This window comes from Coenobita brevimanus, chromosome 28 (assembly GCF_032717465.1).
Source record: "Coenobita brevimanus isolate Jiangsu-jjx chromosome 28, ASM3271746v2, whole genome shotgun sequence".
Classification (NCBI taxonomy): Eukaryota; Metazoa; Arthropoda; class Malacostraca; order Decapoda; family Coenobitidae; genus Coenobita; species Coenobita brevimanus.
The window spans coordinates 10,406,676-10,422,817 of NC_136981.1; the positions used below are offsets into that span (position 1 = coordinate 10,406,676).

General features: G+C 39.9%; 1 protein-coding gene across 2 annotated transcripts; it reads left to right on the plus strand.

Annotated features, from left to right (window-relative positions):
- The first annotated feature begins 1,228 nt into the window (after positions 1 to 1,228).
- Positions 1,229 to 15,892, plus strand: LOC145394821 (uncharacterized). 2 transcript variants are annotated; one of them, XM_080268612.1, is made up of 6 exons: positions 1,229 to 1,366; positions 5,600 to 5,679; positions 8,553 to 8,705; positions 9,274 to 9,444; positions 11,622 to 12,322; positions 14,187 to 15,892. In XM_080268612.1, exons 5-6 carry the CDS (start codon positions 11,714 to 11,716, stop codon positions 15,312 to 15,314), a joined length of 1,737 nt encoding a protein of 578 aa, XP_080124738.1. In that variant the 5' UTR covers positions 1,229 to 1,366; positions 5,600 to 5,679; positions 8,553 to 8,705; positions 9,274 to 9,444; positions 11,622 to 11,713; the 3' UTR covers positions 15,315 to 15,892. The 2 variants fall into 2 exon arrangements, with proteins under 2 accessions (XP_080124738.1, XP_080124737.1); XM_080268611.1 differs by having other exon boundaries at positions 9,336 to 9,444.
- Positions 15,893 to 16,142: the final 250 nt, after the last annotated feature.

Sequence of the window (16,142 nt, forward strand, 5' to 3'; positions counted from 1 at the left end):
ACCCTTAAAACGCTAGCCTAGACTCGGGCCCCTACCCATCAACGGGGGTAATACGAAAGAGAATGTTAAGATGAATCGCTAGGGAGAATGTGCCACGAAGCTACCCGTGCCACCAGAATACGGGTCCCATTATCTTATCATTCCAAACTTTATCTCTCTCTTATCTCACTTTTCTACGAGAGAGAGAGAGAGAGAGAGAGAGAGAGAGAGAGAGAGAGAGAGAGAGAGAGAGTTAGTAACGTGTGTTGTGGTTACGAGCTTAGATTGGGGGTGTATTAGTAACTATGTTGTGGTTACGGAGAGAGAGAGAGAGAGAGAGAGAGAGAGAGAGAGAATGTCATGGTTTGCCTTCCCTTTCTCATCTCTGCACTTCTTTCGTTTCTCTCTCTCCATTCCTACAGCTCTTTGCTTTTCTCACTATCTTTATTTTCTACTTTCCTTTCCCGTTGTAGGAAATATTTGTCAGACCGGGCGAGTTGGTGACAAAACGTGGTGAAATCCGGGCCTTCCCTCCCTCTACTCTTCCCCGCCCCTCCCCGCTGTGAAGAGTTGCCAGTTTTTTTTTTTTTTCCAGAATCACATTTTCAATTTATCACGTTAGATTCGGCAGTTTTTCATATATGCAAGTATGATTGTTTTGCTCGCCGTTGTTTACTGACTCTGTGTTTCAAATTTTGAGAGAGATAATTTAGTATTAGCGCTAACTGACTGAAATGAGCAAATCTTTCCTAGTGTATTATGTTCTAAGCTGTCGCAGTTTAGGGCCTATAGCGATGTTAAAATCATTATGAAATATTTACTGGCTGTCTTGGATTACATGGCAGCGACTGAAGTCTAAAGGGTAGCCAAAAATTGTCCTATAACATACTGTCTTTATTAGCGCTTTCTTGCAACCTCATGTGGGACATCTTGCAACCCTATGTGGGACTCCTTTTCTCTTTTTCGGTCTTTTTTCGTCATATATTAGGCAAGGTACAGGGCTGATGGGAGATGCTCAAGATGCAAAAATGTATATTAAAATGCACACATTAAAATACATACCAATGTGGCAAAAAATATTCTTACAAAATCCAAAATTCTCAGTCCCGTACGTTTTGGTAGAATTTCCCCGGCTGCTCATTGGTGGGAACAATCTTGACGTCATTGCTTTGGACTGCTGCTATTGGTTCTGAGATAACGATGACGTCATCTCTATATAAGGCACGTCGCCTATGCGCGCGCTGCAGACGGATCACGTACGTTTAGATGGGTGGAGGTGTACCGCTCAACCAGTGCTAAACAGTAAAGCTTTTTTTGTCACTACCGGACCGAAGCCGGCCACACAGCTCTCGTGTTTGAACGTACACAATTTTGTACGTTAGGGAAGGTAAATAATATCAGTATTCTAAGCTAAGGTAGAAACGCCGTAATCTAGTTGGCGATATTATTTTACTCATAAGTGAATATGGTATGAATTATAACTTTGATATGCAAATTTAATGATTGTGTGAAATATACGTGCACAAGTGAATTAACGTGAATGATACCTTCGCATTGGGTGGTAAGTACTCAGTGGATGAATGCATGGGTGTCCAGTGTTTAATCGGCCCACAACACGCCCATTCCCCACCGCATCCTCTCGCCAGGCCTCCATCAACCCCATTCTGCTTCCTCCTTGCCCTATCACACCCCAGTGCCCCTCCCTTATACCATTTGCCGCCCCCATTACCCTCCCCCGCCACAAACTCCCTTAATCTACTATCCTGTCCATCTCTACCCTTCTTCCACTTTACGCTTTCCATCTCCTCTCCCACCTCTGTCCCTTCCCAAACTCTATGGCCCTTCCCCTTCTCCAAGCCTCCCACTTTATCCCAGTCCCATTTTTGTCCCTTTCCAAGTTATCTCGTTAACCCTTCCACTCTTCTCCCCATCCCCTCCCCCAGTCCCCCTACCTCTCCCTATCCGGCCCCCCCCCCTTCCTCCGTCCGCCCTCCCTCTATCCAGTCATGTGATGGTGATGTGGCATAGAGAGAAAATGATTTGTGTATTCCGGGGTGTTTGCTTGTATGAATTTTGTATATTTTGTTTTTATTAAATGGTGAAAAGTTTTTTTTTTTTTTAATTGAAAAAGTACTATATATCCCATTGTGAACTTGTGTACCGACTGTTTAACTGAAAAGTCAAAATAATTTTAACTTAATTGCGGGGAATATTTGGAAATTGGTGAGTGCAGTTGACAGTGTGGTGATTCAAGTGTTCTGTGTCAGACTGGTGATCGCATGTTAGATTATTGTGATTATGCGATATGGGATAGATAGAAAAAAAAATAGTTGGCAGTACGATGAGAGACGAAGAGCGGTAACTTTTAATGTCACTTTTAATAGTGCCAGGAAATCAGTTATGGAAATCAGGCGGGCTTGTACGATCGAGGGAAATTAAATATTAAAGGAAAATAGTTTGGATCTTCATTAATCAAAGTTATGCCTATGGCGTGGATTTTACGATAATGTGAGGTAAAAGGCGAAACAAAAAGGAAAACTTGTATTTTTACAAGGCAGAACAATGGTTAAAAGATTGGAAAATGAGGAGGAAAAGGAAAATAAAAACGGCGAGGAAGTACGGCTTTCTGATCTTGGATTTCCCCAGCGCGCGAGAATACGTGGCTCACGAGTGGGCAACATTGAAGGATAGCTGCCATTGTCGTTGGAATTTCCCGCAGAAATATGAATTTGTGGATTTTACAAAACTATTCCACTTTCGTTATTTTGTTTGATGAAAAATGTCATAGTTCTTGTACACCTGAAGAGGTGAAATTGAACCCTTTTTTCCTCAAGTGATTGATGACAACGGAGTGGGTGGAGCACTGGGGTGGAGGGGAAGAGGCTTGCCGAACATGGTGCAATCGGTCGAAATCATTTTGTAGGAGGATGTTGATTTTACCGGATTAATACTACTTATTTCAGGTTGTGTAGCTACCAGAAGGGGTGAATGTACTTAAGAGATCGATATTCGGATAATTTCTAACATGGTGCAATACTTTTATATTTTTTTTGGTAACTCCTAACACTAATACCTTAACATAGATTTTCGTGGCATGTAAATAAAATCTGTAAGCTGTAAGATGAACTTCTGAGCATCCACATAGTAACAGCGGTAACAGTACGGTACTGTGAAATTGCGGTAACATGATGCAATACACCCGCCCCCCCCTCCGCTCTTCCCTCTTACATGGTGCAATACCTACATTTTTCACAGGTCAATACTTATAATTTACGGATTTCGTGGCTGTCGAATAAGAGTAAGCCTGAAGATGAACTGGACCGACTTAGTACCAGCTGTAGCTACGGTACTATGAAATTGCGTTAACATGGTGCAATACCTCTCTCCCTCCTCCCTTTTCTCTCTCTCTTTCAGCTTGAAAGAAACATACATTCTTGTGGCTGCCGAAGAAGATAGACTTGAGATGCACCTCACTAATAGCGATACTATAAAATCGGTATTGTCCTCTTGTAAAATATTACCATAAAATCATGGAGTGAGCGATCTTGCGGATCTCCGGCCATTCTTCCCTACATATAAAAAAAAAAAAAAAAAAAAAAGCTCCATGTTTCACTTGGCATATAGTTTTCTGGTAAACCTTTTTCTGGTTTATGTATGCAACAGGTCGTCTTTAGAACTGTCTTCCTCTGTCGTTATTTCCTACTGCCAATGATCTACAGTCTTTCAAACGTAGGTGTCCGGACATCTCGTAGTGAACAGATCTTGCATTTGGCTCTTATCTTGGTTTTATTTATTCTTGGAGGGAACAATTCTTACGGGCTTCTGGCGTTGATAAAAAAAAAAAAAAAGAAGAAGGCGGAGTCATTAGAACATCATTCTTACCAGTTTGTTTCTCAACGTGGTAAGTTTAGAATTATGATAGTTATGCCTATTATGTTGGTGTTAACGATGTAATTAAAAATGAAAATGATGGGACTCGATGATATTGTTAAAGATTATACAGTAATTAGCAAGCATGAGAATAATAGGGCTGGATAATAGTATGCTAAATAAATTGCTGGGGTATAGGTACTTGAACACTGACTAGAATACGGCCTCAGTAGTAGAATATGCAAAAGAAATTGCTAAGGAAGAGGTGTTAGAAAGACCCTAAAGTAGCTTAGGAGAATACGGTTCGAAATAGGAAAATTTCGTCCCGGCTTGTGGGTTAACGTGATGCAATCGTGATGTCATGCGCACGGCAAACAAAATGGCCTCTTACAAAATGGCCGTAACTGTAAACCTGAGTATAGATTTTGAATAATTTGTATACAGATTAATCGTCACCCATGCGGTCACCAGACACTTCGTAATTTAACTTTTATATGAAAATGGCATTATGTTCACTCCATCACCCAACACTTAGCTGGCAAATTAAAGAGTGAATATTGGCGACAAAAAGTACTGTACACTTCTCATTAGTGATCACGAAACTCGTCACAGTGAATATTGAGGTGATGGAGAAGGCTATACGCGTATCCTATTTTCAGAAAAGTCCTTGGATATTTGTGACAAAACTCATCTACACTCAAACTCGATTCACTTGGCAATAAAAGAAAAGAAAAGGGATGTTGAAGTTACTGCGATAAATAAAATATTTAAGTGGTATGGACACGATAAATAAAATATTTAAGTGTTATGCACACTTCTGTAAATTTGTTAGGAATCCTAAAACGCGAGATCCGAAATCCCCCCCCTTTTTTTTTCTTTTTTTTAGCAAGGTTTTAATAGTGAGGCCTATTTCTTGACCCCCCAAAGTTGCAAATGGAAATAGTCTGGAGGTAGCAAGAATAAAAAAAAAAATACTGGTAAGAAAGATCAACCGGAGTATGATTATGCCTCATCTTAGTCTTGCCACAGCTGGATGAAGAAAGTGGTAGCTAAGAATATTTCAGACAATTTGTTGTATATCCCAAGAGTTAGTTTGCATTTTTTTTTTTTTTCCAATTAGATATTTAACTCTTACTACCACCCGACCTTATCAGATGCACTGAAGGGATTACAGTATTACTGTTGCCCATTAATTCTGTCAGTACGATGTTCTCAATTCTTCCAAGCTGAGGATATGATCTCTGTCCCAGAAAGGACCCATTTCTGGTGGAGATAATAATATGGTACTTAGCAAGTTTTATTTCTGTAATTGCATTCGTTTATTATCAGACATTTCCCTGGTGTCTTCTAGTTTTACTAATGACGATTTTTACTGGGTAAGATGTTTAACCTAAATCACATTGGGTTCTAACCACTTTTCAAAGCCTATTCTCCAGTTAAACATGAGCTGGGTTTTAACTACATTTTAAAGCTCATTTAGTAGTTGAACATACTGTTTAAGGTGATGGTTAGGCCTGTGAGATAGGTTTCCAGGGGTATTATTAGTGAGTTAATGATTAGTTCTTTGGAATGGACATGCTGCTGATAAATTTTCTGTTGTGTTTCATCATGCTTTCTGAACTGTCTCATTCCGTCCATTACTGAAGTTGGAAGAGGTTGGGATTATGATGATGGTACAACTGTAGTTAGCTGTGTATCATTCTGGACACATTCATTATTATTATTATTATTAGTATTATATTTGTTTCAGGCAAGGCAAGAAACCTGCTTTCCCCAAGAGGCATTTCCCAGCCCACCAAGATTAATAAACAGTCACCCTTCCCGAATCCAGTAAGTGTTGTGCATTTTGCTCGTTTTTAATATCCTGAATCTGTGATGCCCTTTTTAGTATATTCATGCTGCTATCAGATGATTGTATCAACTGTAAGAGCAATGTCTTTGAAGTTAATGAAGATTGATACACAGTACTACGATTTATTCGATCTTGGACAGGGTCTTTGGTAGTACTGTACTGTATACCATAATCTGACTTCATTCAAGTTCAGGGGGATGTCTAGTAGTAAAGTGGCATTATCTAACATCCAGTAAAAAAAAAAAATAATAATAATAATCTGTCCTTTGATCAGTATAATTATCAGTATAGCAAGAATAAAACTTTTTACATCATTTGTTACTTCTGCCCAAATTTCAAGTACTATATCCAGTTTGAGTTGTAGTCTGTTGATGTAATGGAGTTTCTTATTCCCCAGGACTGAAATTAGGTAATGGTAGTCATGGCATAAGTAGCCCCCCCCCTCCCATTTTTAAAATCCTTTATTTCAATAAAGTCCTCCATGAGAAAAATTGCTTGTCAAGATCTTTTGCTGCATGTAAAGTTTTGTCAGTTACCTAACTTAGTGACAGTTGTCGGTTAAATATTTATTTAAAAATTACAGTAACTTTTCTTGCAATAAGGTTGATACCAGTATGGTGCAAGTAATAAGGATTGCCCATAGTAGTATGCATTGTATATGCTGATCAGTACCCAAAAAATTGCCTTTTTTTTTTTTTTTCCGCAATAAGTTTGGGAAAAATTGTTTGTCAACCCTTTGGCTGCAGCAATCCTAAACATTTCCTACATCTGTGGTGCAGGAAAACCGGTTAAGAAAATCGTGTTTTCAAAATGTGTTTTGACCCACGTACACCTAATCAAACATGATAACATTTTAGTCAAAGTTGTCACTCCACACCAACGATTCGTGACCTACTCATCAAGCATGAGCCTGTAGTAGGCGCAAGAAATGACTGAAAAATTCACAATATTTTCATGCAGCTCTTCTGGAATATACAATGCGTCTACTGATTGGCATTTCCGGAATGCTGTACACTGCCGAGGGGTTTAAATTCCATTGTTGCTGATGAAGCTGATTTGCCAATTTCTCTGCATGGTTTTATGGGAAAAGTTAACATTGGTAGAACACATTGACAGATAATAAGGGCTGCTTATACTATAGTAAGAAATTAAATTTTTTTGGTTCTTGCGAAACTAAGTTACTGAAACATTAATAGTATTTCATAACTGACCTGCTCATGAATGAACTCCCTTTATCGTTTGGTCATTAAAGATTTATTAACAATGAAGAGACATTAAAACTGGATTTTTATTTTTTTGTTTATATTCATTGTCCTCATCCATGAACCAAGTGGATTACGGTAACATATTGGAGCATGTGAGAAGTACTTAAATTGTGCTGAATTTCAGTATATTGTGATGTGAATGGTGTGGTATGCCAGATGATGTCATGGTTTGGTTCTGGAATGTGTGGAGCTGGTGCATGACCATTAATTGCTTTAAATATGTCTAGGAATTGAATGTGGTATGTCTAGCTTGCTGATAAACCTAGTGCAGTATACTGAAATTTTCAGATTAACTTTTTAAATGTCTATAACTGTACCATACAGTTTTATGTATACTGTACTTAATAGATCCTGCTTTGTTGAGCCTGGGACCAGACTAGCAACAAAATTTGTGATTACTTCTTTTGCCATACTTCATTTAGTATAAAAAAAAATTGGAGTAAAAAAAAAAAAAAAAAATGGTACCAATCTAGTCTTGGAACTGATAGTCTGTTGTGTTATGATAAGTTTACTGGTCAGAGGTTGGGTATGAGAAAGTAGTGGCAAGGAGTGCCTGGTGGCTGCATCATCTGTCCTGAATCATTAAGGCTGAACCTATGATCTGTTTTCAACTAGATATTGATGGAAATAATGACTGCAGGTTGGCTGGCTGATGACCAGTGAGTGACCAGCTTGCCTCAGCCTGCTTCTTCACTCAGCCCACAGTTCACCCCAACTTGTTGATGCGTCACAGGAAACTTATACAGTCACCAGTAAAGGAATTGAGGACATTGTGGACAAAGCAAGTTGGTCTAGCCACCACAGAGTATTGCCATATTGCTGTTGCTATTCCCACAGATGATAGAGCTTCTTTCCCGAGAACAGTCATGGATATAAAGTGTTAAGAAGAAAACAAAAGAAATTTAGAGCTCTAGCTGAAGGCAAAAAAAAAAAAAAAAAAAAGAAAGAAAGAAAGCTCTGTGCCCAAGGACAGTCATAGATGCTGGTACTAAAAAGAGAGAGAGAGGGAAAAGTAAGTTTGGTATTGGAAGAGCAGCTTGATCAACCTTTGAAGAAGCAGCTACATCGTTCCACCCCAGCAACACAAGACATAGAGTCAAAGACTGAGAAGAGTCTGACTGTCCTGAAGTAACAGCAATTGACTGAAACACTACAGTCTCATCAACCACCAACCATGCAGCCCTGTTCAGCACTCAGCAACTTGGAGTTTGTGGTAATGAGCACACCCTTGCCATAATTATTCCTGTGGCACAGTACTGAGCACTGAGAAGTGGTCTGTGTTCTGCCATGAGTCCATTTCTTATTTTCCTTGACCAGGAGTCAATTTTTAACTTTCCCTTGACTAGAGGTCAAGATAGAAGGCAAGTTTTGTCAGTAACATTGCTGCCATCTGGTACCACATTTCTAAGTTTGTTACCAAAATTCTCAGTAACTTCTGGGATATCGTTTGCACCAGATTTGAAGAGTGGTTAAATTTAATAAGGGAATAATGTCACTACAGAATTACCAAAAAGCCTCCCTGGTAAGTTTTTCTTGAAGCTGACCATTGTACTTTCTAACCAGTGTTCTTCCCAACCTTTCCACAGACTCCAGAATGGTTCGTCGTGCAGAAAGGGAATATGCCTTCGCATCCGTCCCCATCGGAGGGTCGAAGGATGGCCCTGACCTCCAACTTGATTGTAGCACCCCTGGGGTCTACTATCAGAACCAACACACCTGCACTGACCAATTCAGCAAGGGTGAGTTTTAATACTCTCCACTTTAACACTGCCAACATTCCCAACTCCATTTTGAATGCTAGGCTGTAACAAGATATTAACAATAGGTTACAACAGTCATGCAATGGAAAGGATGTAGAGGCTTTTTTTTGCATTCAGAGGGTTTTGAAATGAGTAACAATCCTAGTCTCAATAATTTTTCCCTTTCAGTAATTCTGTAATATGCAAGAGGGAGAGTGCCGAAGTGTGATATACAAACACTTGTATGCAGTGATTGTAACATCTCCAAAGGGATCTTTGGAGAAATTTCTCTTTATAAGAGTACAATAGAAAGCAATCAGCAACAGACCTAATGGTCTTCTCAAGACTACAGCTGTGATATATAAGTCAATGAGTTGAAACGCCTTGTAAAGCAAGAAGGCTGCATGGTTATTATATACAGCCTTTGCATAATTAGAGGTGCTGTGCAGGAGAGAAGTTTTAGACAAGTGCATGTGTGTAATGCTTAGGAGTTACCAATTTTATGAGTGTCAGTTTGGCCACAGTCTTACACATGCTCACCAGGTGTCTTTACTTGCCCTGTGTGTAGGATATGGGTAGTTCATTCTCCCGAGCTCCATGTGGCTCCAGCTTGACCCGTAATTCTTGCAGCCAACTTTGGTGCTTGCTGCTTCTGGAGTTGGATCCGCCCTGGAAACTGCCAACACGAAGGGAAGATTTATCACCGCTGCCACGACTGAACTCAACACTCCCGATATCAGTGAGTCCCCCCCCCCAGCCCTGCCTCCCTTTATCTTGTGCCAGACCCTCCATCCCTATCTTTCTCTTAACCCCTCTTGTCATGATCATATCCCTCCCTTACTGTCTCAGTGCTCCATTCTCTCTCTCTCTCTCTCTCTCCCTCCTAACTCGGTTCCCTCCTTCCTTCCCAGTTCCATTCTCTCCTTCCCTCCCAGCCCCATTCTTCCCCTCCTTCCTTCCCAGTTCCATTCTCTCCTTCCCTCCCAGCCCCATTCTTCCTCTCCTTCCTTCCCAGTTCCATTCTCTCCTTCCTTCCCAGTTCCATTCTCTCCTTCCCTCCCATCCCCATTCTTCCCCTCCTTCCCATCCCCATTCTCCCTCCTTCCCAGCCCCATTCTCTTCCTCCCACCCACCCCCATTCTCCCGCCTTCCCCGCCCCATTTCCTCCTGTCTTTCCAACCCCATTTCCTCCTGTCCTTCCAACCCCATTCTTCCCCTCCTTCCCACCCCCATTCTTCCCCTCTTTCCCAATCCCATTCTCCCTCCCTCCCAGCTCTGTTCTTTGCCTCCCTTCCAGCCCCATTTTCTCCCAGTGATATTTCTCTCTCTCTCTCTCTCTCTCTCTCTCTCTTTCTCCCTTTTACTATTACTGGTATTTCTCTCTTTCTATCTATCTCTCTTTCAGGTCCCCATTTTTATTATTATTATGGGTATTTATTTATTTTTTATTTTTCCCCATCCCATACATCTCTCCCATACCAATGAATGCAGAGTTCGATATAAATGATGCGCAGAGGTTACATCTTAGAAGTGAGACAACAATGGCCGCCCAGCAAAGGTGTAGAAAGTAGAAAATGGTGGATGTGTAGGAAAACTATGCTGGGCTTGTGGACAGGACTGAACAGGCTGTGGATAGTGTGTGTTCATGTTCAGTGGATGGCAGTATCTGGCAGCCTTGCAAGCCAAGGTAATATAAACCCCAGCCTGGCTGCAGTTGGGTTACTCGTGTTTTGTCTGCCCCGGTAAGCAGTGTGCATGAAGCTCCAGTATTGATGGCAGCATCTGGCAACCTAGGATCGGGTATATAGTCACCTGCCAGGCCAGGAGTGTGCCAGTGTAGCTTAGTCCCGCTTCAGCCTTGGTCAAGGAATAATAGCCTACAAACATGCAGTATTCAGTCAAAGGTAACTTGCAGTGGATATGTGAAATTGTGTGATTTTTATGGTTTTGATCGTAGGAATTTTTGCAATCCAAAGGATAAGAAATATTTGATTAGACAGCAAATCATTGTGCAGTAATGCTGTCAACCGGAGTGTCATGTGCAATTAAGCATCTTCCACTTAGTTAGGAAAAATATGGACTTAGAAAAATTTCAGTGGTTTGATTCTGAAGCAAAAACTTCAACTTGAATACTATAAATTTAAGCATATTCAAATACTGTACAGTGCATAGTTGAAAACCCTTTTTTTTATTGTAATTGTAATAGACAAAGAATTTCTGCTGTTGTTATTACACAGTAAGAAACTTGGGAACTTAGCTTATACAGCTCCAGTGAATTGTCCAAAGATACAAGATATGGCTGGAGGACTGTTTGGTGCAGAAATTGCTAGTGTGAATAAAATATGAGCTATAATGCAAATAAACTCTGTAACATATGAAAAGATATCTGCAGTAGGCTGGTTGACCCATGGGAGGCAGCTCCTATGTATGACAAGCTCTTGGAATTAGACAAGTAAATAAGAAGACACCCCCCAAGCCAGTGAAATTATCCAGCTGATACTGTTTAAAGTGAAAAGGAAAAAACATTATTGAAGAACTTAAATATGGACATTTTACCAGAAGACATATGCTGCTTTTCCAAATGGAATCTGAAAAAAATTAAAGCAAATTAGTGACAACCGGTATGGCAAGTTTCATACCAAACCTTTCTCAGTTGTATGTCTCTTTCTATTTTTATTTATTTATTTTTTTTTCCAGGTCTGAACTTACATATTAGCTTGTAGAGTTATGCAGTCAGTAGGACTTTTACTCAAGTTGTAAAGATGTTAGTTATTGAATATTTACTTATTCTATTTTGATGCTTAACTTCTATTTTATTGCAGATTTATTTTCTGTGTTTAATTAATGGTTTCTTAATATTTTTTTGTGGGTGTCCTTAATTTGTTTTTTTTCTAATATGTATGTTTTTTACCGCAGAACGTGAAGATATTCTAGGGGAGAGAAACTTCCACTACAGTGATCCCAGCAAGCATTCAGCAGGTCTGGCCAAGCCTGCAGAGAGTTTGGGGATGGCTAAGGTGGAGAACGGGGGGGAGTCATCCCCCCCCTCCTTAAGTTACCAGCGCAGCTCCACTAACTACTGTGATATGAGCCCCTTCACCAACGACCAAGTACATCAAGAGAATGAGATGGACATGGCAGGCCAGAGTAGTTATGAAGACAACATGGACATTGGTGCTATGCTTGAAAATAATGGCGTTTTTGATATATTCAAGAGAAGTGCCAATAGTCCTTTGAATCAAGAGGAAAACATAATGGCATATAATAAGGATTTAAGCTCTGGGAATGAACCGGTCCTTTCGCAGGCTATGTTGGTTAATAATACTCTCAACCAGACTTCAAGTCTCCACATCCCTTGTACCATTGGGGCTGGCAGTACACGACAGCAGCTTGGTGAAATGGAATGTCATGGGTCTCCTCCAAGCTTTGCCAACCTGTTAGAAGAACCCACTAGCACAATGTGTTCATCATATACATTGGACAGTATCTTCCCAGCCATCCAGAATGACCCAGTGGACACAATGTCAATAGATGTGCAGAGAGGATACAAGCCAGAGCAGTCTATGGAGTGTGAAGACAGGATTGACCTTCAAAAGGCAGTAGACATCCTTGATGAAGTAAGTGTTTTTCAACAGCAGTCTACACAGTCGGTCCTCATTTAAAATTTTCACTTGTTTCATATTAAGTTGCTTATTAATCCTATCAGGTTTCTGGGCTGGGCAGTTAATGTCTGTGCCAAAGTGGCTGCTTGCACTGGCCTACATCTTCGTGCCTCGGTATTATTCTTTGATCACTCTCTGTAAATACACTTTTCATGATAGAATGTTGGTTGTAATTTTAAAGCTAAATTGTTGTATTTTATTGTAGCATGTTAAAAAATGTTTAAAAAAGTCAAAATATTTTGAGTTAAGCTAAGCGAAAACCAAAAATTTTATACATGGCCGTAGAAAAATATTCAGGTGAAAAAAAAAAAAAAGTTTAAGTCATGCAAGACGACAATAAATTACCTTTCAGTGATATATAGATTGTGGTTATTTCTGCATTTTATTGCACAGTGATGCAAAAGGAAATAGTTGCACAATTTTTTTTTGAGTCTTGGCAGCATATTTGCTGTACAATGTTTTTCTTTGATCAGAGTAAGTACACTTCTGTGATAGGATGCTGGTTGTGTTATTTTGAAGCTGAATAGTTTTACTTTATTGTAGTTTTTCAAGACAGGAAAACAAAGAAAATAAAAAGTCTGGATGACGTTGAAGTTAGGCGAAAAATAAGCACTTTATGCCTTGCCATAGAGAATATTCAGCAAGAAAAAAAAACAAACATATAAATCTGGTTTAAACCATGTAAAACTACAAAACTTCCCCACCACGCACCGAGTAAACATTCCGTGACATCACGCCCAAGTCACTTTGTTATGATGGTAAACACAATTTATGGTGAATACTTTACAAAAATATCTTAAAATAACGCATAAACACGTCATCAGAATCTTTGGTGTTGGAGTTGAAAGGACTAAAACGTTTCATCAGAATCGCAAAGGGTCAGTTAACACCCTTTCTTCTCGTAAAGTTGCTCATGAAAAAAAAAAAAAAAAAAAAAAAAGAAGCACCCAGTCATGAACCACAGTTTCTACCTGAACTGTTATAGAAGCACTAGTCTGCACACATCCTAGAATTTAGTGGGGAGTGGCTATGTTTTCATTTACTTGGTAGTTATTGATTGAGGTACTTTTGAAGTGAGTATTAATTCAGTGTAATAGAGTTATTGATTGGGCAGCTTTTGATATGTTTTGATTTAGCATAAAATGGTCGAGTTACTTATGGTCTGTATTACATAATTGGAGTTTCTGGACATCATTCCTAGTTCCAAAATCAACCTCTCCTGTATGGAGTCTCCTTATTCATAACACTTGGTTATGAGGGAATTTGCTAAAAGTGTGAAAAATGATTCAAATATTTACTGTTCTCACCAGGATTAACCCCCCTCCCACCTCTAAGGTGTTGTTACTGGATTGCTTATTGTATAGGCAGTCCAGATTATGAATAAGCTTTCGACATCCTAATTTGCCATCAAAACATTAGAAAAGTTGCTTGTATAAATTCTGTTGCTTGCTTTAAAGTTCATTTGCCAGTTTCCAGTATGATTGAAGGGGGAAAAAGTTGGTATATTAGTTGTTTTCATATAATGAGTACCCTACTGTCCAAACAGAATTGTACAGTGTATTATTCCAAATTTGATAATGGGATGAAAAGGATGACTAATATATAGTGTTTGATGGTGCTTACAATGTGTGAAAAGATGGTTGACCATGGGCATGGTCAAGGAGGCTCTTGTAGCATGAGGTTAGAATATAGCTTCCATAAGCACAGAGTTTATAAATGAGCCCTAGGTGTGCCAAAGTTTACTTTTGGTTTGACAAAAACTGAGTTTACCAGGCTTGGTATTCATTGAGCTAAAGTTGTTCTCGTCCTTGACTTGCAGTTTGGGCTGACTGTGCATCTCCAAGCTGACCAGCCAGTAGTAAGAGAGGGAAGTGTCACCCTCACCCACACAGCCCAACCATCATTCAGCGTCACTCAGCCATTCAGCCTTTCTACACAGCCATCTACTAGTTACTCTGCTCTGCCATCCACCAATTCTTTTGAACAGCATTCCCAGATAGACCTTGATGGAGGCCTTATGGCATTGGAAACACCTGGCCACAATGGGACCCTCCAGCCTCAACCAACATCTCGGGGCTTATGTATCGGGATGGAAAACCAAGCACTCTCAACCACTTCAAGTATGATGACACACACTTTGGATTCAGGAATGGCAACACACACACTGACACACACTTTGGATTCAGGAATGGCAGCAACACACATGCCTGTCTCTGGTATGTTGACACACACTTTGGATTCAGGAATGGCGACACACGCATCTGTCTCTGGTATGGCGACACACACTTTGGATTCAGGAATGGCGACACACGCATCTGTCTCTGGTATGGCGACACACACTTTGGATTCAGGAATGGCAACACACACGTCTGTCTCTGGTATGTCAACTCCCATGGAGCCCATCCAGAAAGCAGCTGTGAAGGTTCAGACACATTGTAAGCCATCTACACGGTTTCATGTCACACCACAAGCAGGTAAAACAAGTCCAGTGAGAGTGCGTAGGGTCCCTAAAAGATCTTCCAAGCTGCAGGGTGACTTTCTTCTGGATGAATCTATAAATCTCATAATTGAAGGAGGAGTTAATGCTGGTAACCGTGAGAAAGAAGTTATCCCCAACTCAAACACTTGCTCGGATGTAGAGTTCCTTCCGGGTGTCCCCAGCACTAGTTCTGGTCAGCGAGGCAGACGGAGGAATGGAACAAAAGACATGACAGACGAACAAAAATACCGGAGAACAAGAGACTTAAACAACAAAGCATCGAGGCGTTGTCGAGAAAGAAAAAAGGATAGAATTGTCCACCTACAGCAAGACTTGGAAACCCAGACACAGAGGCATAAGGAATTGCAGCAGCAAGTAGCAATCCTTACTAAACGCAAAGCAATATTAAAACTAGCTTTGCAAGAGATGTTTAACCCAGCTTTTTCTGCCAACCTGAAGAATCGCTGAAGATCATAACTATTGGATGGAAATGGAAGCAGAAAGCTGTGGTTGTGCAGCAGTTTCATGAAATTACCAGGTAATGCTGTGCTCAGCATAAATATTTAGCCCAGGTAAAATATCTCTAGAAATGGAGAGTAGAGTGAAACCAACTTGCATAGGTATTTGGTTTCCCCCTGAACAATGAAGTTCCAATGGTATATGAAGGGGATACCACATGCTGGAAGGCCTTTGTTATGTAAAGTGAAAAGCTTAAATACTGGTCTGTATGTCATGTGGTAGAATCTTAATACTGGTGCAGTATTTTAGACCTCGAGCAGAATTATATATATATATATACAGTATGTGCAATTAACCATTTTGGCCCAGCCTCATCCCCTCCCGTGTGGAAAAAACAAGTTGGGATGGTAATTGATAAGCTAAATGGTCTGTGCTGCAAATATGGTTTTGTATACTGAAGAATATTATGCCTTTTTTATATATTTTATACATTATACTGTTTACCAGATTTTTAGATGTATATGTATAATTATATGCATTGGTCCATATATATTCTCAAATCATTATAATAAAATTTCATAAATATTCATTTAGTTTCTCTTTGGTGACATTACAGAATATTGCCCAGCTGTTAGCCGTTTAAAATCTGTTGCTTGATGCCTTAATTCTGTAAGGGATTAACCTTAAGCAAATGATATAAATTTTCTGAATGTTAGTTAATGGTAAACTTTCCGTTTTACGGCTAACTTGTTACTCTTGGTAGACATGCCCTCATTTTCTGCTGCAATATTCGGTCAGGGACGGAGGTTTAGCTATTTCACTTTTTTTTTTCTTCGC